At 45.1% G+C, this 27,924-nt stretch overlaps 1 protein-coding gene across 2 annotated transcripts in view; it reads left to right on the top strand.

The window, feature by feature from the left end:
• Nucleotides 1-27,924, top strand: part of WWC1 (WW and C2 domain containing 1) — a 67,576-nt gene that overhangs the window by 15,124 nt on the left and 24,528 nt on the right. For both annotated transcript variants that reach the window (XM_068205642.1, XM_068205641.1), the window contains exons 2-8: nt 16,534-16,643; nt 21,473-21,676; nt 23,344-23,420; nt 24,352-24,431; nt 25,328-25,457; nt 25,800-25,946; nt 26,980-27,053. In XM_068205642.1, coding sequence (XP_068061743.1) covers nt 16,534-16,643; nt 21,473-21,676; nt 23,344-23,420; nt 24,352-24,431; nt 25,328-25,457; nt 25,800-25,946; nt 26,980-27,053 — 822 coding nt within the window. The remainder of the gene's footprint in view (nt 1-16,533; nt 16,644-21,472; nt 21,677-23,343; nt 23,421-24,351; nt 24,432-25,327; nt 25,458-25,799; nt 25,947-26,979; nt 27,054-27,924) is intronic.

Here is a 27,924-nt window from a genome sequence, read left to right as displayed (position 1 = left end):
TTAATATGCATGTTGTGAATTCTGCATTGGTGCTGTAGATCAGCATTTGGGTAGAAATGAATAAGAGTAACACAAAAAAAATTGCTGAAAAAAACCTACTGGCATGGGAGTTGCATTTCATTCAGGTGCTGCTGGTGAAGTGGTAGTGAGTTAAGCAGCAAATTTCAAACCTGTAAGCTCTCATGATGGCTTGCTTAATAGCAGGTGTACAGTACTGAAAGGCACAGTGTCAGATCCATTAAACACAGCTTTGACGTAAGGATGAAAATGAATAGCTGAGATATTTTAGGTAATTGCCTTGAGCAGCAGTGGTGGTTGTATTGGAGCAGCTTCACTCAGTTACAAACAAGCTTCAGCTGAGGCCAGACCAAGCAGCTGATGGTTTGCAGAGTGTCTGGTGTGGTTTGCCTGGAGAGCAGCACACATGGTGTGTGCAGGCTGTGCTCCTGAATTCCTCCTTTTCTGCACCCACAGAGGAGTGGGTGTTCAGATAACACTTTCACCTCCCCAGCTGCTTTAGTTTTACCTCAAGTGTCTTGCAACAAATACTGGTTTAGACTGAGGGAGACTGACTCATTCAGCTGCTTCTTATCCCTTGGCATATATAAGGGCTACAAAACCTGATAGTGATGGAGAAAAAGTGTTACTGAGGGATCTTGGCTAGAAATACTACTTTACACTGTCTGAAAAAAAAAAAAACCAACAGCTTTTTCTTTTTTTTATTTGGATGGAAGAAGAGAAAGCACAACTGAGGTAAGCTGGACAGGATTGGCTTTTTCAGTGTCATCTCTAAAAAATTTTGAATTATCCGTAGAGAAGACTGGCTTTGAGGTAGCTTGTTTTTCAGAACCTTGCTTTCTAAATTCAGGGGAAGGTACTAGTGACCTGGGGTATTCCAGGCCTCACAAGAAAATCTCAGGAGTAAATCTCTTGTGCCTTAAAGCACTTGCAGATCCTACAACTTGTTTGCTAGGCTGCTTTACAAAGAGGGCTTATTTTGTGAGGACAGCATAGGTGTAGCTCACCATCTTCTTTTCTTGACTACTTCCCCTGAAAACTGACAGAAAATACCTTATTAGAGATCAACAGGAGTTGGGGCTTGATATGGCGCAATACAAAGAAATGTGATTTTCTACTATGCCAGGTTTGTGTGGCCTCTACTCGATTTTAAGAGCTTATTTTGACCAATTTGTATTTTCCAAGACAAAGCTGAAACTTACAGATTTGTGCCTTCTGCTGCTTCCCTCAACTTGCAGGGAAGAAAAATGTGAAAACGGAGGTGGTTTGGCTTGACTTCTTGCAAAACTCCAAAATAATATTCTGTGCGTTCTGCACCAAATGCTTAAAATCCTATTTTGGAGTTCACATTAAATAATAGGCAATTAAAAATGGAAAATCCAGTGCCAAATACATCCTTTTGAAAGCATAGCATAAGCTGTAGGTATGTGATTGCTCAGGATAGGGCTGTCCATAGGATGTAGCCGTGCTATGTGGATGAAGCCACTTGGAGTGGTTAGAGCATGTTATGTCAGATATTTAGAGATTTGAGAAGCTGAATTGAAATCCTCAGCAGAAGAAATTCAAGAATTGCCAGAAACATAATATAGTCCATGAAAAACATAGCTGTTGCTCTCGGTTTTTGCATTAAAAGCCCCTGGATGGTTTGTGCAGTGTGGAAGGGAGCCCTGGTCTGAGCCGCAGACCTGGGGCTGCTGTCGCTTCTCCTGGGTGCTCTGGGGAGAGCTGCTGCCTTGCAGAGCAAAACTGGGCACCAGTAAATGAACTGGTGATGGCTGAAGGAGCAGACATCTCTGGTGTGCTGCTGCAGCATGCTCTGTCTGGCAAACACCTAGGACAGGGCTCTCCATCTGGCGTGGGCGCTGGAGGAGTGGCTGCTGCCATAGGAGCCGCGATCCGCCCGACCCTTCTGCCGGGATAAACCCGGGACAGCCCCGCCGTGGGCTCCGGTGCCGAGCTCCTTGTCCTCACAAAGAGCAGCACATCACCTGCGCTGCTGCCCTGTCCTCCCTAACACCCCTCTTAACAGCTTCAGAATACAGCTTCAACATTGTGCTGCTGCCAGATGCTCAGATGACAAAAGAGGGAGTAAGGATTTTTTTTTAACCATCTTGGGGGAAGCGATATGTGCAACTGAGGGTCACAGCAGCCAGCGTGAGCCTCGCGGGGCTCAGCTTTGTATTCAGATGCGCTGGCCTGCGAGCTGCAGACATTCCAGATACTTGTGTTCGTTTTGGCTGTATCCAGGCACGCACTCACAAAGAGCAAGATGCGTGCAGTGAAGTATAAATCCCGTCCTCTAATGACTCAAAGCACTGTTGTGTGCGCATACATGCTTAACAGATTGTATAATTAGCTGGCTTTGTAAGCTGGCAGCGTGTATGACTCTCCAGTAGCCCCCTAAAAATCCTGTGTGGTGTAGGGAGTGTATGCCCGTCCTCGAGCTGCTGGTATCCATGCAGTGATCACTGCTGGGCACAAGAGAGGCCTGCATCCCCTGTGCCCGGGGGAGAAGGGCTTGCCAGGCCCAGTGCCACCACCCCTGGCTGTGTCTGAGCCCTGGGCTGGCAGCAGCTCTTCCTTTCCCCTCGGCTGCTGACGCTGGGCTGGTTTGGCTGGCTGCTCCGGGCACAGGGGCTGTCCCCAAGGCAGTGCCCTTGAGGCCGGGCTCAGCAGATGGTGCAGCCCAGCGCGCCAGGGTGCGCAGCCTGCGGGCCAGAGAGCTGGGCGAGGCGCTGGCCCGCGCTGCAGCCCGGGCTCGCTCGCAGCGTTAACGGAGGAGCCTTAATCGCGGAGGGCCCTGCAGCAGCGCACACAGGTGTTGCTGGCCCGGGAGCACGGCGGTGCCGGCAGGGCAAGGCTGGGCCGCCTGCCCGGAGGAATGCGACAAGTTGTGCCGGTGTCCGGGAGACCGAGGGTGGGAGCAGCGCCGGGGCCCGGGGCTGCGTGCTTGGGATTTCATTGGAGCCGGCAGCAGGGGAGCGAACCTGACCTTGAAAATCCTTATCGAGATGAAAAGGTGCAGCGAGGGAGCGAATTCCCAGCGCACGGCGGCCGGGCTGGCCGCGCCGGGAGATGCCGTCCCACAGCCCGGCTGGCCCCCAGGGCTGCCGCGGGCTCGGGCGGCGTGAATCGAAGGGATCGCTTCTGCAGTGGACTGTTTCCATGCCTTTATAAGTAATAATGAGCCTGAAGGCGGTGGCAAGGCGAGCTCTGGCAGCTGGAGAAGATGGGCCGCTTGAGAGGGCCAGGTTTAATTATGATTCCGTGGCAGGTGGAGCTCATCTGTGAGTTTGGTGCTCAGAAATCTGGTGAGCCGCCGACAGCTCATCCCAGCCAGCGATGGGGGTTGTGGTTTCCCCGGTGCTGCTGCTGTTGCTGACACTTCTCTGTCCCTGGTGTGCTGTGGACTGCTGAGTCCCCCTAACCCAGCTGGGGATGCTCAGAATGCTCTGGGTGCTGCTCTGCTCCGTTCCTGAACAGAAACACTTCGTGGGAGGGCTTGGAGGGTGTAGAACTGCCGGCCTGGGAAGAGGGGCAAGGAAAAGCTGTGTAGAGAGAGGTGGGAGAGATGCTTTTTACAGGAGCAACAAACCCTTAGCCTGGCTCAGTTGCTGGTGTCTTTGTGCTGTGGATCCAACACAATTCTCCCTCTCTCCCCTGCGCTAGCACATGTACTTGTACAGTCACGTGCTAATTCAGGTTAAATAACTGCATCTCCTAGAAATTGATCCTCTTCTAAGATGCTTTTTGGGTGCTTCTAATCCTGAAGCATGTCCCAGGAAAGTGACACTGTACAGATAAAGCAATCCTTGCTGTGTAAAAAAGTAATCAACATACTATGAATATGTGCTGTAAAATGGAAAATGCTGCATTCCTGAAGAAATCTAAGTATTGTTACAGCTTGACTGTGGCACTTCTGTTGCCGAGGCTGCACTGCAGCTTTGGTAGCAGATACATAAAATTCACTGGTTTGTGGTGGGATTTTTTTTTTCCTCCTGACAAGGATAGAATAAAACCTGTCTTTCTCCTTGGCTATAGGAACATACCCTTGTGTGTTTTTTGTTGGAGGAATTCAGGCATTTACTGATGTCTTCAATAATTCCTTTATAAATGCTTTGCCTAGAGCATTTGCATAAAACTGTATCTCACTTAACAAGTTCAGGTTTTTTTCAGTTCTAGAGGATCTAGGAATTTGGGTGTGCACTAAAGATCTTGGGACATTTGTTTTTAGGTCCTGTGGAATGGGGTGGCCTCAGCCCAAGGGAGGGGGGAGGTGGAACCTGCCCCTGCTGACGGGGGCAGTCCCATTGCTGTAGTACATGAAGACTTGTTTCCTTGTTGAATAGCTGAGGAGTGCCATGAGCAGTCATGCCACCACCTCTGATGCTCCTGCAGAAACAATACTTGGTCGTGTTGAGTGGCAGAGTTGTCAGGGTTGGTATAGGCTGGTGTGTGCTGTATCCAGTGAGATCACAGAGGATGTGCTGCATGTCCAGAGCCTGCTTCTGAACAAAGCACAGGATGGTGTGAACACACCTTTTCTGTCAAAGCTGGTGGCCCTGCTGGCCAGCTTCTTCTTATTGCTCTGAGCTTCATGCCATGCCTCCAGCTTTTATTTGCCACGATACTTAAGACAAATCTGGCATCTCTGGCCTTTTTCTTTGGGATTATCTGGCTGGTAAAGCTGGGATGAAATGCAACCTGTTAGTTGGGATTCATCTCCTTCATTTTTTAATGTGGTATGATGTACCACCAGCTATGATGGTGGTAGTGACACCGGTGTCTCTGCTGACAGACAAGCCAGGAGCTTGACTGAGTTACATACCTACTGTATGGGAAAAGTGGGAATACAGAGACAGCAAAAAAGACACAAACAATCTGTGGGTTTAGCCACCTTCACCAGGGTATATTGGAAAGAGGAAGATTGTTCCTTTGGAAGGAAGGAGGTTCCTGTGCCCTTAGTCATAAACTAGCTAAATATTAATAATGAGACTATGTAAGGCGTGTCTCTGCCACATACCTGGAGCATGAAGTGTGAGCAGCGGTGATAAAGTGATATGTATGCTGAGTCTCTGCTTAGAGGAAAGAAATGCTGTCTGTTTTGAACTGAGGAATAACTGAAAAACCAAATCCTCACCTGGCTTGTGCCATTTCTGAGCTGGCAGAAGGACTCTTAAGTGGGCTTAAAACTACCCAGGATAGATGGGAAAGGGGAATGCAAGAGAGCAAGTGGCATTATAACTTCCATATTAACACTAATTTGATCTGTTGGCAAAATATATTCATAGCGGATCATTAAAAATAAACGACGTTTGTGAGAATAAATCAATCAAACTCACTTGGTGATGCAAATCTCACTTTTGCTGTCCTCAGATGCGTGAGCAGCCTTCAATAGTTGTTGATTTGTATCGACTCCCTTGCAACGTGTGAAGTACTGAGCTATGTTTAGTGCTTTGTACAGTTCTGCCTATAAACACTTTAGCATGGGGTTTTTTGTGGCTTAACTACATGGTAAATCAAGGCTTTGTTGCTTTGGATGAAAAAGATACTAAACCTATTAATTTTATATTCTTACCTTTTAACTGTACATCTCCTAAAGTTTTACTCTCACAAGGTTGTTCTGGAAATTTGTTCTTATTCTGACATTTCCATTCATTTTTATACAGTATGGCTTTAACACATTGCCTCAACATTTACAACAACAGTAGTAGATTGTAAAGCTCATATTATCTCATATTGTGAATTCCAAGTGCTGCATTCATGAGCTGAGGGCTGTGCAACCTGGGCTTTCTCCTCTTTGGATCAAAAGTGAGTTGCCATGCTTTCATTTCCAAAGGCCGTCCTCATTGCTAACTCACGAGGCTGAATCTGTTGAAATAGTTTTGGTTTGCCACTCTTGAAGGAATGGCATGGATTGCAGTCTGCAGGGCTATGCGGATGCTTGGGTGAGTATTCTGTATCTGGAATCCACAGCTGATTTGCAAGCAGAAGGATTTTTGTCCTCCTGTGTTCCCCACTGCTCTGACATCATCTCAACCAGGCATCTGCTCTGATTCTTGCAGGCAGACAGAATACTCCTGTGCATACCTGCTACTGCTGAGTTTACAATGGCATTGACGGGGTCCTGTGAGTGCCCTGAGACACCTTGGGGGTTCACGTGCCTTGGTAGTTTCCTCTGTGTAGAAGGGTTCTGCTCTGTCTGGCCAGATTTCCAGGGTGGCAGGTTGATGTCAGATCAGAGCCATGCAGCAATGATTTCAGAAGGCACTGCAGAAGAGCTGGGTGCCTGCAGCTGGTCTGACTTAGGGCAAGGAGCAGAAGATGCTCTGGTGATGCCCTGCTGCTTGCCTAGACTGTGTTCTGCAAGGGGTGCAGAGAGCCTGCCAACGTTGCTGTTGGGGATTGGGACTATCAGATAGCTCTATAACTCAGAACATTTATAATGCAAAAATAGCAAGCAGGCAGCCCTACCAAAGCTGCTGTATGGATGAGCAATTAGCCCAGTGCTAGCAGGAGGGGAACCAGGGAGCAGCATGCCAGCCATGTGCATGTAAAACAAACTCCTGTGCTTCCCTTGTCCTTTCTAAATGGGGTTTCATACTAGCAGTGCTTGTTTTCTACACTGGGGAGATGAGATGAGTCCAGTGATGCCACCCTAGGATTGTCTATCTTCCCACTTTATGTGTCATGTGAACAAAGGGCACAGGAGCTGACAGGAGCAGGTTGCACGAGGCATTTGCTGTTCACAGAGCATGCTGGTGAGAAGTACAGCACCATGCTTTGTTTCTGAAAGAATTCAGGTCTGTAAGCACTGTACATGAAGTGTAAATTCAGTGTCTGAGGAAGACCAGTTGTGGAGTGAATCCCAAATCTCTTCCCCATCATTCCTGCCTGGATGGTCAGCCCAGTGCTCACTGCACTGCACGTGGTCCTGAATGCTGAGGTAGGGCAATTATTCCATACTTGCCTCCTTGATGAGATCCCAAATATTTATCTTTTTCTGACAGTAGCTATTGGTTCCCTGCTGTAGGAGCTGTATTGTGGGGGGAGTTTGTCCTCTACACCTCCTTATCCTAAGGCATCTTGCCAATATAAACTGCTGCCACCCACACTAGGCAGCCTTTCAGGGAAGCAGGAATGCAGGCTGTAAGAGCAGAGACAGAGCCTTCCAGTTCATAATCTCCCAAATATGTCAGGGAACTAGTCTGACTACTCTGGATGCTTGGTAGGCAATTTACCCCATACTCTGAAGTGACCAATCCCCTTATTCAAGAACAGTTGAGCTTCCAAGTGAAGAGAAAGCTGACTTAGTTTTAGTTAATCTGCTCAGGCTGTGCTTGTGGCAAGGCTGCTTTTTGTCCTAGAAGAACTGAAAGGAAACTTAAAAACCAGTATCAGCTATTTAGAATTAAAGATGTTTGAATTACTTGCATGGTTCAATTCCAGCTCTTGCATGCTTTTAATTCAGTAGTGTTGTACTGTTCTCATCAAGTTGTACCTTACACTTTTATATCTTTTCTGCTTAATTGGTTCAGGAAAGCATGCGGGATATAGAGGCTGGCAGGCAAGTTAATGTTGTGAGAAGCCTCATCTCCCATTTCTTGACTTTTTAACCTTGAACTATCCCAGGAATTTTTGCATTTAAGTGATTAAGAAGGTATGACTGACCTCCTGCTTGCAGAACCGGTTTGTTAATCACTGGGAATGATCTAAAATCTGCAAGTGGTTTTTGATAGCCTTCACCTTGAAAATAACTTCGTTGTTCTTTGCTTCCAGAGGTAAATGATCTGCACTGAAAAGACATTCACAGGCAAACAGACTGTCAGTGTGTGCAAAGTAGAGCTTGTAAACATGCAGGCCTTTTCAGAAGTAGATAGAACAAGCAAGCAGCTGACTGCTGGTGTTCTAGGCACACTTGTTGTGCCTGGTGGGGTCATAAACCATGCATTATATAGATTAATGCTTCTGTCAATCTGTTTGACTAATAGAAATGTATAAATACATTAGTGTTCAGAATACCTGAAATACAGACTGATGCCTGACTTTCAGGTGTCTTTGGTGTCTCCTTACCTCTTTTGTGGAGAATCTACTCAGGCAGTATGTGACTAATTTCTGTATAAAGGAAGAATTTAAATGTTACCTGCACATGTGAAAGCAGTAGAGGGTCTAATTGGCAAATTACACACAACTCAAGGTCACCCTAACAAGGTACAGATGTTCCCCTCATGGCCTGGCCAGAAAACATCACTGAGTTCTTGAATGTCAGCAAAAATGTATAAAATTATGATAGCTTGGAAAATAAGCTCTGAGGATAGATGTTGGACTTGCTTATCCTAGAGGTGGCCCAATGCATGAAGCATCAGGGGCCAGGAGGAAATACAAGGGCAAAGAGGTCTTCAGGAGGCTGAGAAGATGCTCAATAACCATGGCAATGGAAACAACCACTTCTGAAAACAAACAGCTCTGCAGTTTGAGCTGCTTGAGGAGATGTGTTGTTTATTTTAAGTCATTTCTCTTGGTAATATTTATGTTGTAGTTTAAGCAAATTTGTTTGGTTTACACTAACAGCTTTAAATATGCTTTTTTCTTCTCAGAGTTGACCTCATTTTACCATAAGAGTGTATTTCTGTTCCCAGTTATCCTTTATCACAGCAAGATCAGGACCACACACTGTCAGTCTCTGAAATGACTTGAGGTAACCAGAAGTTTAAGGTGACTGGGCCTTTGTGTGGGTTTTGGCATAATGTCTCCTAAACTTTGAAATGTTGTATTTGATCTATTGTAACTGTACTCTCCTTGCAGTATAGTTAAGAAGCTTCTCAAATCTCTGATCACTTCTTAAAAGCTTCTCCTTGTTACCTGGCAAGCACATTCATGTTCATGGTTCCCCTCTGCTAATGGTGGTCCTGAATTGGGCCTTTCTGCTCCTCTGGGGGTAGAAGTCTCCCCCTCCAGCTCCTCTGCAGTTGGTGAGGTTTTGGTGCCACTGAGGTGTGACTTGGCCTGGAGCTGCCTGCTGTGTCCCTGCTGAGGATGCTGCTGTTGGGGAGGAGCTGTTCACTGCTGTGTCCCTGCTGAGGATGCTGCTGTTGGGGAGGAGCTGTTCACTGCTGTGTCCCTGCTGAGGATGCTGCTGTTGGGGAGGAGCTGTTCACTGCTGTGTCCCTGCTGAGGATGCTGCTGTTGGGGAGGAGCTGTTCACTGCTGTGTCCCTGCTGAGGATGCTGCTGTTGGGGAGGAGCTGTTCACTGCTGTGTCCCTGCTGAGGATGCTGCTGTTGGGGAGGAGCTGTTCACTGCTGTGTCCCTGCTGAGGATGCTGCTGTTGGGGAGGAGCTGTTCACTGCTGTGTCCCTGCTGAGGATGCTGCTGTTGGGGAGGAGCTGTTCACTGCTGTGTCCCTGCTGAGGATGCTGCTGTTGGGGAGGAGCTGTTCACTGCTGTGTCCCTGCTGAGGATGCTGCTGTTGGGGAGGAGCTGTTCACTGCTGTGTCCCTGCTGAGGATGCTGCTGTTGGGGAGGAGGTGTTCCCACTGCCTGTTTCCTAAACTGCTGTTGGAGTGGGAATCCAAGGGAGCATTTCATCGTGCACAGGTGTGTGGAGATGGGGTGAGAAAAGCTTTGCCAGCAAGATCATAAAACATTCACTGCCACACCTGCAGCCTCCAAAGGCAATCCTCCCTGCAGTGAGAGAAGATGCTCCCAGGGAAAAGTTACTATAGTGACAAATGGCCCCGGTGTGTGTGAGGGCTGGATCACCAAGTTGAGTAATAAATGTGTAGGTGTCTATTTTTAAAAGCTTTTGTGAGGAGGAGATTGCAGACAAATTTTCTAGGACTACAGCAAAGTGATAGGTTTTTCTGTGCTGAAGTTTAAAAATAATCATCGTCTGTCTTGAGAATGAGATGACCTCATTAAAAACAAAGAAGCTTGTATGTCATCGTGTGGAGCCTCCTGGCAGTGATTCTTGCAGCAGCCTTCTGAGTTCCAGTAGCAGCTCTGCTGGAAGTTTGAGTTCCTCAAAACTCCGTGTGCACAGCAAGCCCAGTGCCACAGCTGGAACTGAGGTGCATTTAGCTCATTCTCTGTCCTGGTCTGTGTAGCCCATCCTCACACATAATGAGCAGTGACTTTTATTCAAACAAGAAATTAAGAAATGCTATGTAAAAAATAAATAAATAAACAGAAGGCATTGAAAATAAAACCTGACTCCAAGCTTCTCCTGCAAAATGCTGGGTTGAAAAGGTGTTTGGTTTTGTAAGGGAAATGGTATGAGTGGAAGTATCTGCCACAGCTCATAATCGTGTCCTCTGGCTTGACTTCTTGCCCAAGGGCTTGTCTGCCTGACACACTTGCCGCGTACCTGTGAGTGCAGGAGGGAAGGGGAGAGCTCAGCAGGGCTGGTGCGGTGTTTGTCAGGGTTTGGTGGCTCATGCTGTAGCTGTACGAGGAGCTGACATGATGGTCCTGAGTGATCCAGGTGCTGCCTTTGTTCCTGGTGCAGTGAGCTGCTGCTGTGGGTACAGCAAACTGCAGGAAATCCCCGGGGCTGTCCTCTCAGCCACAGAGTCTTGAAGGATTTCATACGAGGCCGTGTGATCTGTCCTGAACTGATTACAGTAAGGCTCTCCTGTTTAAAGGGCTTTACTTTGTTAGGGGCTCCGAGGAGCCCTGCAAACACAGGGATTAAGTGGGTTTATAAACCTTCCCTCCTCGGTGACCCAAGCACGGTGTTTGCTAAGTGCACATCCACCGTGTGCACTTACGTTCTCATGGCTGGGAGCCTCACCAGGAGCTGCTCGTGGTTTACTCCTGGAGGCCCCCAGTTGATACCAAAATGCAGTAATTACAAAAATAGCATTTCCTGGTTTAGGCAGTTCAGAATTGATTTCTGTTACCACTGCAGTATTAACTCCAGACTTGTAAGTGGCACAGGTCACCCATCTCCAGCTCCTGCTAAGAACCTCTGTACAGCCATGTTTAACAAACCTTCTGCCAATCAAAAACTGGTTATACAAGGATTATTTGCCTTCAGTTTCCCATGTAATGAGGTTTTTGATTGACAACAGTGGAGTTCAAGAATATAGAAAGGCTTTCTGAATCTAAGATGAGCAGGTTTTCATTTAATACTGTTTGCACATGATAACATTGGCTTCCAGTTTTAGCTGTGGTAGAAACTGAAGGTGATCAAAAATAAGAAATATAGAAACCCTTCTCATTTTAAAATAATGTGACTTAGGGAATAGAAGTAGGAAGCTAACTTTGTATTTCGTGCTGTGGGATTGGGATTTGGACATCATTTGCTGTACAAATAGTTGAGCTACTGTGGGCAAACATTTTGCAAGGGTGGAAGTATCTTGGGATGTTCACCATGGTTGGAGGTGAGCAGTGGCTTTACCCTCGTGCTGCCTCTGCCTGAAGACTGTCAGATGCTGCTCAGATTAGGAAGTTGGGTGATGCTGTTCTTTTACCTCTGTTACCAGGATTTGTTTCTGGGCAGTGACCTTGACCTGCTGTGTGTGGTGGTTGCTGTGGGTACCTGTTTTCCAGGTCCAGGTGTCCTAATGAGGAATTGCACTTGTTCAAGTGAATTTGAATTTCTTGAATGAAATGAAATATAAAAATTGCATACTGGAAGCTAAGAAAATATGGACATGGATAAATGTAGGTTAATATGTCTTTTTCAAAATACTAATTATTCCTAATAATGACCCCAATTAAAAAATATCTATGGGGGAATGGCAGTCACATGTATGATGAATGTGGGATACGGGTGAGTTCCTATGAGGTGAACATATGGGTTACTTTTGGGTGAGCTTGGAGGCCAGAGGCTGTGATTGACCAATATCTTCTCTAGCTCAGGCTAGTTTCTCTTGTAGAGCTCCTACACCAAGCTCAGCCTCCAGCTTAGATGCAGATGAAGCACTTGAGGAGTAGTTCAGGTCTAACCGATGTCTGATGGGTGTTGGAGCAAAGGGAGCATGGCTGGGGGATGCAAACAAACTCCTGCCCTCTTTTAACTAGGCCAGTTTGTGTTTCACAAAAAATGCTGTAGGTACAGACCTTAATTTTGCCCCTTGGTTCCCTCTTTGTGGCTGGAGATCAGAAGTCACAGAGTCAGGATTTTCTGAACTTTTGGGTGCATTGCTTTCGTGTGAAAACTGGGTGAATGCAGCAGAAGGTTTCCCTAAGGAAGGAGGGTAAGGAATGCACAAACTGCTTTTGATTTCCTTCCCTAGTTACAGGCACGGTGGTGAAAGGGGTGCATTTTTGTGCATTGCTGCTTTGAGTCCAGCTACAGGGAGAACCTATTGTGTGGTAATGTGGTTTGCCTGAGCTGATGAGATTTTTTCAAGGCAGCTAGGAAGCTTTGTGAATTGAAAAGGAGAGGTTTCAAAAGAATAGTCCTGCAGATGTGTCCTAGCTTCAACTTCCCACATGCAGAGGAACAGTCCTGTTTTATGCAGCAGTAAGGCACTAACTAAATCATGTCCTGCTGTGAGAAAGAAGCTTCTCCTTTTGCTCTTTAATCCGTCATTGTGAGTGTGCTCGGGGAAACACTGCATTTTTGGATCCCTTCTGGAAAATCGCTTTATTTTAGTCTTCCTAACAACCCCTAAAATCATACCTTAAAACAAAGAAATAATCTCTTTTTTCTTTTTTATGCTGTATTCAGAGTCTTGCTACACAACATATTACATGTCTTTCATCTAACTGTACCATTGCTACTTTGATTTGGGACAGTTTTTCCCACAACAGCTAGGGAAAGGAGCTTAGAAAAGTAAGTAATATGGTTAAGAAGGTGCAGTTACTTGGGGAAATAGCTATTTTGACTATAACAAGTGGAATTACAGTCTTAGTTATAAAACTAATTGCTATCCTGTTTGCTAGTTGAATGACAGATTTTTCCTCTGTACAAATGGGATAGTTGGAAGCTTTGGGCAGCCAGGAAGGAGGGCATTAGTCTGTGCTTGGTGATGGGTGCTCCTTGTGAGATATGCTGAAAATATCAGTCTCAAAAGTGAAATAATTGTCTGTTTCTGAGCCCTAGTAACTGGCAAGTCTCCAGTTGGCTTGTGTAAGACTGATCCTGCCTTGCTTTTTTTTTTTCCTTTTTCCAAAACTCTAAATGAAAGAAGTGGCTGGATGTAGTTCATGCATTGCATTTCATATGGAAAATAGGAATAAGCATCCTTCAGTTGCTTGGTCCTGACTTCCTATTCAGTCTGACAGTTTCTGAGCACTTTTATAAGGAATTCATCTGCTTCTAACAAAATAAGACTGGACAAAAGCGGAACAGAAGCTTTATAAGTTTGGTGTTACACTTTGGAGCACCAAAGTTGTCACTACAGTGCCATTCCCTGATGAAAGTATTCCAAAGACCTAGGGCTGATAGTGCAGCTCCACACTGGTTTTTGTTTTTTACCAATACAGGGTTTAATATTAATGTTAGATGGGATTCCTGAGCAGAATTCTGCAAGAAACTCCACTCAGTGTGTAACACAAATTAATTTATGGAGGTGTGTTTTATGTCTGCAGCACACCCTCACCTAATGTACTCTAAGTATGGGTTTAATTACTGCTCTGTGTTGAGGGATTCTTGCTTGGATCACTCACCAAAAATGTTGAGCAGTGTAGCTGGGACATGGGAGATGCATGGCTCCTGGTTTAATCACTCTGCAGGGCTGGATGGAGCTGGTGTGCAATGCCAGGGGCTGCAGACACAGGATGGAATTGCACCTCTTCTTACAAAACTCTCTGCAGAAGTGGCAGAGCAGCAGTCATGCCACCGATTCACAGCAGTATTTAGAGTGTTACTAACCTAGTGCTGCATTGGAAAAGACTCCTGGGACTCCCTGGGACTCCCTGTGCCTTGCAGCCCCACCTCAGTTCTGGGGGTGGTTGTGGGCACCACAGTATAAACAAAGACATGAAACCATTAGAGAGTGTCCAGAGGATGGTGAAGGGTCTGGAGGGGAAGCTGCATGAGGAGTGGCTGAGAGCACTTGGTCTGCTCAGCATGGAGAAGAGGAGACTGAGGGGACACCTCATTGTGGTCTGCAGCTTCCTCGTGCGGGGAAGCAGAGGGACAGGCACCCATCTGTACCATGAGCATGACAGGACTTGAGGAAACAGCATGAGGCTGAGCCTGGAGGTTTAGGTTGGATAGAGGTGGAAGTCTTTTCAGCCAGAGTGTGGTGGGACACTGCCCAGGCTCCCCAGGGAATGGTTATGGCCCCGAGGCTGCCAGAGCTCCAGGAGCCTTTGGACAATGCTCTCAGGGATGCACAGGGGGGATTGGTGGGGTGTCTGTGCAGGGACAGGGGCTGGACTGGATGATCCCTGTGGGTCCCTTCCAGCTCGGCATATTCCATGGTTCTGTGATCCCAGCACGACTGTGCCCCTCTCAGGGATGGGAGCAGCTCCATCTAGTTCAGCATTTAGGACTGTGCCCTCCCTTTTCCCTACCTGTGCTGCTCCCACGTGAACCAGGACGGTTAAATAAAAGCAGATGCTGTTTTCAGAGAGGGGGAAAGTGTTAACCCTGGTGTTTAACTTAACATTGCCAACACGTTTGCTGCAGCACTTTCATCTCTGTTATCTCCAGAGAGTGGCTTGTATCTGACCTTGCTCTGCATTTTTACCCTTGTGCATCTTTGATTTGATCAACTCAGAGCAGCACATATTGGGTACTCAGGCTGAGGAAACAGCTTGATCCACAGGGAAGAACATGGGATAAGGGATAGCAATCACAAGCGTTGAGATTCTATTTTATTTTCAGGCAATCTCTGTTTTCTATACAAACACACTTTTGCTACACAGTCTAGATTAAGAACTGTAAAAATAAACCCTTCAGTGAAACTTTATTGAGAAAGTTTCACAGTTCCATGTTGTGAAGCTCTGAGTTCTTTAAATTAAGAGCAGAGCAGCAGAGCTTTAAATTAAATTGAAATTTTCTGAGAGAATAGTGATTGAAACTCTGCTTTATATGGCAAAGGCAGTGTGTTGAAAGGGAAATGCAACAGCAGGTAAATTAGAGGTGTTAGTGGCTTACATGGCTTTTACAAAAATGTTCCCACCCCATTCTTACTGCATACCAGACTTATAGATCATATTTAGGGGGAATTACGTTAGTTGTTAAATGTTGATTTTATGTTGAAGGCTTACGTGTAAGTTGAAGGCTACATCTTCTGGTTGAAGGCTTTTTTCCTAAAATTCCTCTTAACAATGAGTGACTGTCAGATGTTAATATGGGAGTACCAGCTGGTTCTCAGTGCCTCCAGATGATGCCTGCTCAGAGCTTAGTAAAACTCTGTCTGTCCCCTCCTTAATTACTTTTGGGCAGGGAGGACTTGCTGGAAAGCTGTCCAGCCTCTTGCAGTGGGTTGCAGAGCTGCTCTGTGTCCCCCTTTGGCTCCCTGTGATGTGCTGCTTGCGTGTGGCAGAGGCGGGTGCACCCTGTAGGTGCTTGCTGACCCCTTTGCTCTCGGTGCGTGCCTGCCTGGAGGGACTGTGGTGTTGGACAGTGTGTCCTGTGCTTTCTGCCACAAGGGCTTCTCTGGGAAGGCAGACTCAGCCCCCATCCATCCATCCATCCATCCATCCATCCATCCATCCATCCATCCACCACGCAGAGCACTGGGCTTGTGAGATGGATCTCTGGGCCTCTGGCATATTGTGCTTTTGGCAGCTAGGGATGTGAGGCACCTGCAGGATTAATTCCTCCTGGCTTGTGCCTCCCTGCAGTGCTGTTTGGTTTGTAGTTTTGTTGGTGCAAGCTGAACCTCATTAACTCCGAGTCAAAGGGAGGAAAGGGACGTGGTGTTGGTGATTAAAATCTGTGTGGCCACTCAAGGAGTGGGTACTCTCAGCTTTGTGTTTGGCCATACAAGCCTTCAGAGTGTTGCTGGCTGTGGTCTGTAATAGAAAACCTCATCAGAGCAGTGCTGTGGAAATACTTCCTTGTTGGACGGAGTGGGTTACATGTTTTCTGATACCGAGAAACGAATCTTGTTTGTCAGTAATGAAACAGAGCATATTGCAATGCAAATGAGAGAAGTTGCATGACAAGTGGTCCCACAGTCCTCAGCACTTGCTACTGATTGTTCAGTCTTACTTATTCATGCTATGCAAATTGCATTTCTCATCTTGATCCTTCTTGTCTACATATTTTTGGTGCAGGACTTGCCTGCAAACAGTCTTGTTCTTTCACTGGAGAGGCAGGAATTGTTTCTGGCAAAGTTCTTAATGTTCCTTTGTCGAGCGAGTCCTGGCTGAGCCAGGCAAGGCTGCAGAGCTGTGTCAGAATGAATTCATCTTGCTCTAACTTCAGATGGAGAAAGGGAAGAGTTAGTGGTGTATTATTTGATAAGAACAAAGGCTTTAAATAGTTTTCAGCTCTCTTTGGTTTTGATACTGAAGCCCTTGTGGCATTTGTTTTCTGGTCAGTTGTTTGGAACAAGGCATGTGGGAATGTTCTTTTATTCATGCTAAATATTACTTTGCATTTCAGGTATACTAAACCACTGACCTTTGCTGACTGCATCAGTGATGAGTTGCCCTTAGGATGGGAAGAAGCTTATGACCCTCAGGTCGGAGTCTATTACATAGACCACAACACCAGTAAGTGACATGCTGCTGTGTTTTTGCAGAGTGATTTGTGCCTCTGTTAAAGTATACTGAACACAAAACCACAGAGTTGCTAGCAGCACATTTTAGAGTTGATGAGATCTGCAGCTTGTGGCATCAAATCCTGTCCTTCTCCATCATACAAAGTACTTCCCTCTCTAAGCAGGAATTTGAGACCTTTTGGGTTGCAATCTTCTAATTGGCAGCCACGTTCAAGCCAATACTGTGGACACACATCTGTCAAATTCGGTTCTGCTGAGGAGTCCACCTGCTTAAGAGTGATCTGGAGTTTGTTCTTAGCCTGGAATTTGTCCCTGTGGCAAGACCATCAGAAACAGTGCAAAGGTCTTGTGTTGATTCCCCTGGCAGGGGTGAAGTGAATGAGCACGAGCTCCCTCGGCTGCAGGAGCTCACACTGCCTTTGCTGGAGACAAAACCCTCAAGTAAGCTTGGCATGTCCTGTTCAGGGTTCAGGCTTGGGGTGTCTTTATCCTGTGTCCTCAAACTAAGCCACTGCTTACACCCTTTGCTAGATTGCTTGATAGACCAAAAGAGTTAATTTTGTAAGCTCATTTGAATTACGAGAAAATTCAGCATTTGTTATATCATTACAAACATTACTTGAATAACTGTAATGGGTTATGCTAGAACAAATACCCTGAAAAAGTAATAAGCAAAACAAATAAGTGACTTTGATTCTCTTTACAGAACAGCTCCAGCAGCAGCCCAGAAATTCACAGCACAACCATGTCCAGGCCTTTTTAGGGGAGCTTGTTTGCAACTCATGCTGAAACTTTTAAAAGACAAAAGTGCCTTGAAGTTGTGTATATACTTCTATACTTCTAGGACTTAACCAAGAACTTAATTTTTTTTTTTTTTTTTTAGAAAACGACATGATTTTTTAAAAATAAAAATGTGGAAGTCTGGTGCGTTTTTTTCCTTGGTGGATTTTTTTCCCTGCCTTGGGTATCTTCATCTTCACACCCTTCTGTTTTTCAAAACTGCCACAATTTCACCTGGCCTGAGACTGCACCCTCCAGGCTTTAGCAACTTCTCTTGGGTGTTAAAAATGCAGAATGAAAAAAGCCTATTCCCAAAAGGCCTAACTGACCCCCACAATACAAAGATTGTAAGTTTCCAGATGTAAAGGTGACACAAATATTTTTATTTAGAACTTATGTAAATCCTGTGATTTTAGGATATCTTTAAATGGCTTCATCCTAAGTATTTTTCTGTGAGGTAGGGGATGTTGATTTTTCTTTTTATGGGAAAGGGTAGGCAAGTCTACAGGATCACACAAAGGAGATCTGCAGGGGAGAGGAGTGGACAGACTTTGCTTTCGAAAGTGCTGAGTTGCAAGGCACAAATTTGGATCTCCTACAGGTCTTCAAGGCCAGGTCTGGTGTCCATTTCGCAGTCTAGGAATGGGAAAATAGCCTTGACCTGAAGCTGTGGGACATGGAAGCCTGTTGGACCCCTGAAGTGTTTAAGTTAGCAGAAACTCCATCATTCTTAAGTTTGAGGTTGTACTCAGTGATCCTAAAGGCCTTTTCCAGCCTGAATGGTTGAATGCAGTTGGGACAAACCAAACATGGTTTTATTTATACATTTGAGTTGGTCAGGGTGAACGTGCAGAGGTCTGGTTGCAGGTCTGGGGCAGTTACCCCTGGTCTGAGCCTCTCACAGGCACCACAGGATTCAGGGGCAGGCAGAGAAGCCTTCCAACTGTGCTGACACCTGCTTAATAACAGTGCCTTTCAAAAAGTTCCACTTCTGTGGGATGCCAGAGGCCTCAATATTTAAATGAGAGTTTCAACTAAAAAGTGAAAAAGAAGAGGAACAAACTCATGACTTATTTCTTGTGCCAGCTGTAATCCAGATCACGACAGAGCAGAACACATCCATTTACCTTAACCTAATCAAAGCAGCTCATCTTTGTGGTGTACGTTGAAGTGTCCTCTGGAGAGCGTCCAAAACCTTCTTCCTCTCCAAGGTCTCTGGCAGGTTCCCTGGCAGGAAGGAACTGCTGAGGGTGGGAAGGGGATGGAGCCATGTTGGGTTTTGTTCATACTGCACAAGTATTTGACACTAATTATCAGAAACGAGCCCAAGGATAGACTTAAATGAACTCTAAAGGCAGGAGCCATTAAAAGCAGCAAGATGGAGAACAATTGTAACCACCTCTCTGAGGGAAAATAAATACAATTAAATTGAATTGAGTACCCAGAATATTCCTAATACACTATTAATGCATAGCCTTGAGTGTGCCTCTCTGGGAGAACTTTGGAGTGTGATTTGCACAAAGGAATGATGCTGATGCAAGCATCATAAACCTACATTCCTCCGACATGAAGCAAGCAGATTTATTTATGACAAGCTCAACATTAAATTAGGAATTCACAAGACAACAAATGTAATGGCCTGTATTTCTATAGTTCTTTCATCTCACTTCTGAATGTATTTTGCATTTCTCAGGAGCTGGGGCTCAGTGAGAGCCCTTGGCCAACACTTTCATTGATTGGTTTTACATGTTTGAAAACGAAAGCTCAGAGCTGCAATCAAGGGGTAACAGTTAGTGCTTTGATTACTGAAAAGGTTGAGGTGAATATTTAGAATAAATCTGGACACAAACCATTTCAATACCTCAGTGTGTCAGCCATCCTCTCTGTGAGCTGTCTGCTGAGCATTCCCTGGGTCAGATTGTGGATGGGCATGGAGTACTGGCAGTGCTTCACCACCTCACAGAGGTGTTCAGGATTGGAGGCTTTTGCAGTCTTCCTCCTCATTGCTTATAATAGAGGAATTTTCCTGCAGCAGCTTCCACCACCCTTCTTGGGATTACAGGAAGAATGGGCTACTAGTCTAAGGAAAAACTGGAAATAACCAGGCTTGAAGACTTATGTTGAGGTAGACTTAGGATCCAGTGTCCTGCATAAACTTCAAGAGCCACGGGTACTTTGCCAACATACTTTTTATGCTGGAAATTAGAGAGCCCCAAGTCACAGTTGCTGGTGCTGTGCAGTCGTGTCCCAGGAAGCTCATGTCTGGGAGTGTGGGGGCAGATCCCTGGGTAACGGCAGACTTTTCCCTTCTGGTTCAACTGTGGAGAAAAGGCAGTTACTTCATCTGGGTGTGGGTAATGGTTATCTGGAAAATGGGATTTGAGGGCAAGAATTGAGGCAGGAGCATGGGGATGTCAGAGTCTTACAGGTTCTGTGTCCTCCTGATCTTTCTTTTGCTCTCTCTAAGACCACAGTGAGGGCACCTACAGCTGGTACAAGCAGCTGCTTTTCCTCTTATTATTTTGGGGCAGTTTTTCAGGTCCAGGCCTAGCTTTAATATTGTATCAGCTGAAATATTGCTTCTGCTTGCAGGACCTGTAAAGGACTCAGTTGAAATGCTTCTACAACCTGTACTGGGGTTTTTTGATGCATTTTGTGGCTTGTCCGAGTTTTGCCATGTAATTTGAAGCACCATGTGTTCCTTTGGGTCTTGAGGTATTGTTAAAAACAACTTACTGCTGGAGTAGCCAATTAATTTCCTCCTCAGCGTGATCATGAACAGCTTGTGAAAAGGATTGAGGGTCATCCCTTGGGTAAACCCCTTTATTTCTAGTTCTGCTGCTAAGAATATTGTCTAACTTCTCTTCCCCACATCCCGTGTGCTGCAGTGCTAGTCTTATGCCTGACTCACTTTAGAGCTGCTCATACCTCCCACTCTGGCAGCTTTTACTAAATATTTAAAGAGGCTCTTAAGATATGCAGATTAGATTCCCACTGATAGTTTCATGCAAGTCCTTTCCATTAATTATTCATTATGTGGTAACTAGGCATCCTTATTCAAGCATGTTAGTTGAGACAGTTCGGAGCACTTGGTCAACTAAATATTGGAACGTGCTCCAAACAAGAACATGTAATAGCCTTGAAATAGAAAAGAAAAATGTTTTGGACATTTCCTCACAAAACAGAGACACACACTGACAATAAATTTACCTCGTTAGTATTAGGAGTGGCTACATGTCGGTGACCTTACTCCTTTTCCATGATTAGAAAGCTGGAAAGCAATGTATTGGTTGTGTTGGGGTAACAGAGATAGAAGTGCTGTAACTGCTGCATTCTCTGTTACCCTAAACTCCACCTCCCACATCCTTCAGTCATTTACTGCTGTGCCTGCTTTCTCTAAAGGAAATGTTTACTCCCCTCTGAGATTCTGTTCATGTAATGTCATTTAAGATGCTTTCACAAATCTGTGATTTAATCAGACTTTATTTTTACTTACCTCTGGAATCTGAGTGAGCAGGTTTTCTTTCCCCTCTGCAATAAAAGTCACTTGGCAGCCAAAGAGGATGGGCAGAGTTGTAATTGCTTTCATGTTGTCAGGTGCAGTATAATGCAGTTATGTGGCAATGATATTTTCTGAAAGTTTTATTGGTGAAATAGTAGAGGCACTTTATTAGTAATGTTATAAAGCAGTTGCAATAAAGATAAGTCTAACAGTCATTGTCAGTGTCTTAGAATTGTGTATGCATATTCTTGGGTGGATGTTTTTAAGAGCCAGAAGCAGGGCAGCTTCAGCAGCAGAGGAGTTGGAGAGTTATATGACACTTTTGTTGTGAATTATTCTATTCAGCATGGCAGAACTCATTGGAATTCATTGCGGAGCAACAGTTACCTCCTTGGGAAAAAGGAAATTGTCATTATTCAGCTTTATTACAGGGATGGGACAAGAGACTATTTTAAAATGTCATAAACAGTGGAGATTTTCCAAGTAGCAGAACAAGCCTGCGTTCTGTTGATGTTGCTTTCTTCTGTTTTCTCTCCAAGAAACGACTCAGATAGAAGACCCGCGGGTGCAATGGCGCCGGGAGCAGGAGCACATGCTGAAGGATTACCTTGTCCTGGCCCAGGAGGCCATTGCTGCCCAGAAGGAGATCTATCAAGTGAAACAGCAGAGGCTTGAACTGGCCCAGCAGGAGTATCAGCAGCTGCACGATGTTTGGGAGCACAAACTGGGCTCTCAGACCAGCTGTGAGTACTTAGTGAGCTCTTAACCAGCTCTTTCCTCAGCTGTGCACCCTGTAGGACAGTAAAAGGCACGAAGCTGGTCCTTGGACAGAGCACTGGGATGGTGTGCCATGTCACTCTTCATGTTTGATCAGTTTGTTTCAGAAATGTATCTGCCCAGCACCTGATTGTCGTGAAACACTCCTGTGTGTGGCTCAGTCACTGGAGTCAACGTGCAGATTTTCTGCATGGGCTTCAACAAATGCTAAAATTGTGGTGTTTGGCTCAGTGGGAAAAGTTAACTTACTTGGTATTTTCCTTGATTCCCCTGTTTAAAGAACAGAAACATGGCAAGAAGGTCATCTTGGACAGTATTCCCAGGCCCTTTTGTAGTTTTGTATCCCAGGTAGTTGAGTGATGCTCTAGTGGAGCTGAGGGTGTGTATTTTATGCCATGTTCCAAGTCAGCACTGGTGGATTGCCTCTGTGTGTGTGAAGAACAGCAGTCTGTGCTCCGTATTCTGTGTCACAACACATCAGTACCAATGTCGCTTCACGATTTGGTGCAGAAATCTTTATAGAATGCTGTATTTCCTCCTTACTGGTACTAGTTAGGAGCTGGAAAATGTCCAGAACAGGATTTATTTCCTGCATGTATTCCAGAATTTTTGTTATAATCCTCAGTAGGATGGAGGAGATTGGAGATTTTCTGTGTTCTTGCCAGCCAAGAACCTCCCCCGTTTCACTCTTGTGAGTTATGTGTGATGATGGAGCATTCCACTAGCTAATCCTGTGCCTGGTGTTAAAATTTTTTAAGTAGTTTCCTGTCAACTGAAGGATTCTTGTTTGATAAGAGTGCTGTCCCTCATCTCTAAAGAACTGGGCTTGCTCTTTTCTTAGGACTACTCTACCCAGAGCAGAACAGTGAGGACATGAGTTACATGGGCAAGATGGGATCTGTCCTGAAAAATACAACCAAACAGAAATAACTAGAAATGCTTTCCCATGTTTTATAGGGCATAAACTGATGGCTGCAAGGATCAGAATATCTCCCTTGCCTACAGCTACCTCTAACAACATTGCACATTGGGGAGCTTCTGTACCTTCTGAGGCAGAAGGGTTTAACTGCTGCTGAGAAGAGAGTTCTGCTCTTAATGGGACATTGATTTAATCTGGTGTGACACATTGTATGGTTGGTCATGTCCTCAAGGCTGTGAAAAGGCTTGCATCACATTTTTCAGTTTCTTCTCATTCTTTGCTTTTCTTTGTAAACATTCAGTGGATTGTTTGCTCTGAGGAAGTCTGAAAAAAATAATTAAGTAAACCTTCATGCAATGCCCGTCCCTTCAGTTCGTTAAATGCCTTTGGAAATGCAGGAAGCCACACTTTTGAATGGAGTGAACGTGTTTGGGAGTCTGAGTTAAGTGTGTTAACCTGGAACAAATCCAGACTTTGGAGATTCAGGACATGCTTTGGCCCCTTCAGTCTACACTTTTTGTGGAGTACTTGCCTGCACTACTGCCTTTCCCTGTCTTTGAGCAGTGAGATGTGGAAATTGGGTAACAGACCTACACCAGCAATGTGTGGAGGTCTGGGTGTGCAGGAGTGATGGGAGACCTCAGTTTGTGGTGGGGCTGGTGAAAATGTAGGGAGGAAGGCAGAGCTGCTAAACTGGCTCTGTATTTGTTCCAGTGCTTTCTGGCTCCTCATCAAGTTCCAAGTATGACCCCGAGATCCTCAAAGCAGAGATTGCTACTACAAAATCCAGGGTGAGTAGTACAAATGGACCTTTGCTTGCCATGAGTAATGTTCAGGTATTTCCAGACCTCATGGCAAATACTGAAAGGGGATGCCAAAGCAGTTGGGAGAGCTAATGTTGCCATTTAGGAGGTCATTTATCAGAATTTTCTAACGTTGCAGTTGCAGTCTTAGGAATTTGAAACAGGGTTGTTTTGGTTTTTTTTTTCCCTTAGACTTTAGCCTGGCTTGGCAGCTGGCAGTGCAGGATGGCTGTGGGATGTGGAGCTGCATGCTGGCTCCTCCAGTGCTGGAGAGCTGGGGTCCTCCCCAGGGACTGGCAGCTGTTTTGTGCAGGGCTTAGTGCAGGCTGTCAGCAGGGGAGGGTGTGCTCTCATGCAGAGCTCAGCTTGGGAGGAAGAAAGGACTAAAGTAGGTCAGTGTGGCCTCTGGAGGAATATAAAACAGCAAGCTGTAGGGTCAGTGGATTTACAGTATGGATTGTCATCCTGCTGGGTTACTCATGCAGTGGTGCCTTTTTGCTGGGGAGCTTGCAGGGTGGCTTCAGCTGCTGCAGGGTAACTCCTGTCCTGATGCTTAGCAGTTTTCTTAATGACTGGGAAGGTTTTAAACATTTCTGTTTAAAACAGAAATGCAAAGTTAACATGTGTTTCATTGCTCTCTTTTTTGAATTTTTCTCAACTTTTCCTCTTATGTGGCTGGAACTTCCCTTGAGCCCCTTTTTAAGAGGTGTAATAGCAGCTACTGGATAAAGCCCTGGCCTGTGATAAAGTCCTGATGAGGAGGCAGTCAGGGCTGTTTCCTGCTCTTGAGATGAGCTGAGTGCCTGGAAACTTTGTTTAGAGTACTGTCTACACTGAATAAGTTTTGAATTGAATGGGTAGCACTGTACCTAAATACTCATATAAAATAGCATTCTAAAAATGTGACACCTTGCTGCAGGTTAATAAACTCAAGAGAGAAGTAGCTCACATGAAGCAAGAGCTCCAGTACAAAGAGCATGGATTTCAAACACTGAAGAAGTAAGTGTGTTCTCAAGTGCTTTTTTTCAGAACATCTCTGGCTTGCAGTGCATCCCCCACTACAATTATAAATAGCTGCCTAAATAACATAAGCTGAAATATGCTGCTGATGATATCTTTAGGCTGAAAGCAGTACACAGCCATGGGGGAGTTCTCTCAAATCAGTGCCTGTATGGGATTGACCACATTAGAACTGACTTCATGGCAAAAAGGTTTGAGCCAGGATCTCATCAGTTAACTGAAATTCTGTTTTACTCAGTATTGCTCATTATGGATGATACTACAGCCCATTGTCTTAATTATAAGAGTTGTTGATTTAGGGCACTGAGGAAAAACTGGAGGTGGAGTGGAAGGGGAGGAAAAGTTTCAGGCACTTGCCTTTGTGTGATTAGACATCAGGCATCTTTCAGATAAATATTTTTTTAAGGGTCAACCCTGGTAGAATTCCTTTGAGGAAAGGGAAGGATGAAGTGATTTGTAATTAGGTTGTGCAAGCAAATACATCTGTGCACGTGAGTCTGTGCCTAGTTTTTGAAATCATGAGTGATATTAAGGTAATTCTCATAGATGGCTAAGCTGATCCTCTCTAGGTTAGGAACAAGGCAGCTAGCAGCAGTCTGCCCTAACACACTGTTCTGGGGGGGTTGTATGCACCTTTGTCCTCCCTTAGGAGTCAAAGAGATGATGATATTGCTGAAATCAGAGTTCTAGCTTAATGTACTGCTGAGTGGAGTAACTTAGGCAATGGGAGTGGGGTCTCGTTCCTTCTGTTGTCCTTGTTATAGTTTGGAGTGTGTTTTTGTTAAAAATCCATGTCAAGACACATGCATCTAGGGTAATTCAATTAAATGGATGTTATTAAGTGTTAGCTTACTGTTTTTTAAATTTCTATACAGAATTGACATGAAAATGTCTGATACTCAAGGTGGCTACAAACTCGATGAGGCGCAAGCCATTTTAAGTGAAATGAAAGCTCTCAAGAAGGCCATCACATCAGGAGAGAAGGAAAAACAAGACCTCATTCAGGTATTGAAACAAGATGACTCATAGTATTTTGTGTCACCATTGCTAGAAGATTGAATTTCTGGGAAGTAATTTAAGTATTTTGTATTTCAGATACGTAATTGAGGTTTTTATTAAACTAGTTTTGTGTTGTGATTGGACCACAGCCTCTGCAGTTCTTCAGATGCTGGAAATGAGAAGTGTAAAATACAGTCCAGCCATGCCTGACCTCGAGTTTGCAGGGTCTGAGCGGGCACAGCAGACATGGTCACATCTGAGTCATGGGGTTAGGCTGAAGTTATGTCGCTGCTGAGGTACTTTGGGCAGAAGTGAGCTCACCTCATGATTTTTTTTTTGTGGTTTTAGAGTTTAGCCAGGTTAAAAGACAGCTTTGTGAATGACAGAGGATCCCAGTCAGACCTGTGGGCCAGCAGCATGTCTGTGGAAAGCTCCAGCCCTCTGCTTCCCCGGCAGTACCTGGATGTCAGCTCCCAGACAGATGTTTCAGGAAATGTGAGTAACGTGTGAGAAGCCTTGTGCTCATGGAGACATTCCTCTGAACTGTGTGTAGAGCTACCTCACCCTGAGTTGCCAAGCATGGACACGTTTCTGTGAAATCATAACTTCTCCTGGTTTAAACTGCAGTGTGGCTTTGTTTCTGTGTGCAGTGTTAATGGATCACTGAGGGCAACCTGATATTTCCCCACACTGTCTCTATCGGAGCAGCCCAGTAGGAATAAAAGGGAAGGAAGTCTGATTTTGCCTGTAGGTGTAGCTTCTTGTGATACAAACCCACCTTTAGCTCTCTATACCAATAAGTTACGAGACCAGAAACATTGAGCAGGTCTGTATGGGCTAAGCTCCAATGAGGACTCTTCCCCTAAGAGTGTTTGGCTTTCACTGGGTTACAAGTGGCAACAGCAGCTTGTGTGCAGATATTTTGATGCCACCAAAGTTGTAGCACTCATAAACCTTCAGTCCCACACATGCAAGGAGATCAGAAGTGTCAGGTTGGCCCCAGCCTTGGTAAGGACTCAATCAGTGCTGGGGGTACATCTTATTTCTCACAGGACAGCACAGAGCCTCTCCTGTGAGCCTTCACTTACAGGTTTGCAGCCACTTTCAGTCAGCCACTCATGTAAGTAAAGATCTGCAGATTTGGGCATGGTGGGATGTCCCTTGTCTTTAAAACTTAACAGCCAAAGCGAGATGTCATCCAAACCAAAATGCAGTGCAGCACTTAAGGATGCAAAGAGCATTTAAGAAGAAGGCTTGCAAAGGTATTTGTATGTTCATAGAAATAGGAGCCCAAGACAGATGGGGTGGATTTTCTCTTCTTGCTAGGCCAGAAAATGCCTTTGAATCTAGTTGGGGTTTAAGTATTTTAAGAAATAATGGAAAATGTATTTAAGTGCAGCATGTTCCTGTGTTGTGATTGGTTTAACTAGGAAATGACTGATAAGATCAAGTGTCACTTGTAACAGTGTCAAGGAAATATCAAAGGAGGAGTGGTGGCCAAGTTGCTGATTTGATGTTTTTGTCTCAGTTTATTGGCAGCAGCAGTAACCAGCTGGCCGAGAAGGTGCGACTGCGGCTGCAGTATGAAGAGGCAAAGAGAAGGTAATTCTTTGGCCCATTGCCCTTTTTGGTGGTCACACAGCTCATTCTGAGGATAAATTTCACTAGAAGAGGTGCCTCCAGACTGAAACCCAGCATTGCTGCTAAGTAAATGTGGTCATTTTTGAGCCAGTGAGACAATGGGCTTTTTGGGCCAGTGTTATCTTTCAAGAAATAAATAACCATCCTAGAAATTACTAAGGCATGACTAATGCATAAAGAATTCAGTCTGGCCACACCTTTGGGGACATAAGTGTTCTGCTACCTGCTGCCAGTGCTTCCCCATTCCTAATTAGGAGACTGTACTGCAAGGCATCTCCTTAGCTTATTTGAAATGAATGAATGCTTGCATGCCTAAGTGTGATAAGGGGAAATGTATATTGTGTTAACACCTTACATCAAAATATGGTCAATGCTGCAATTCCAGAGCTTATCTGTAAGAATGTAAGTTTTCACCTTTGCCCTCTGATCTCAAATGAATGAAGACTAGATTAAAAAAAAATCTATCTACTTAACAGGCCAATTTAAGCAAAAGCTTTCCAGGATTTACTTTTTAATAGATAATAGCTAACACAACTGCACAGTTAAATGAAAACCACCAAGAATTATTACTTAGACTTTGGCTGGCCTAGTCTTTGTTCAATGATGTAACCATGGCTGGTGGTGACTCTCTTCACTTTTAACTGCTCTAGAGGGACTTTGCAACTCCAGAATAACAAAGTTCAGATGCGTGGTACGATCTGTGCGTGGGATATATGCAAAGAGAAGGCTTTTTCTCCAGCCTCTGGTTAGAATTAAGAGCCTTAAGGCTGAGGTTACTCATAATGCTCTCATTTTGGTGTACTGGAGTGGCCAGTAGGCCATGCACCTCGGT

The sequence above is a fragment of the Anomalospiza imberbis genome, chromosome 15 (genome assembly GCF_031753505.1).
Source record: "Anomalospiza imberbis isolate Cuckoo-Finch-1a 21T00152 chromosome 15, ASM3175350v1, whole genome shotgun sequence".
Lineage (NCBI taxonomy): Eukaryota > Metazoa > Chordata > Aves > Passeriformes > Viduidae > Anomalospiza > Anomalospiza imberbis.
The sequence above is the reverse complement of the archived record's forward strand: the minus strand, read 5'-3'. Positions and strand labels throughout refer to the sequence as shown.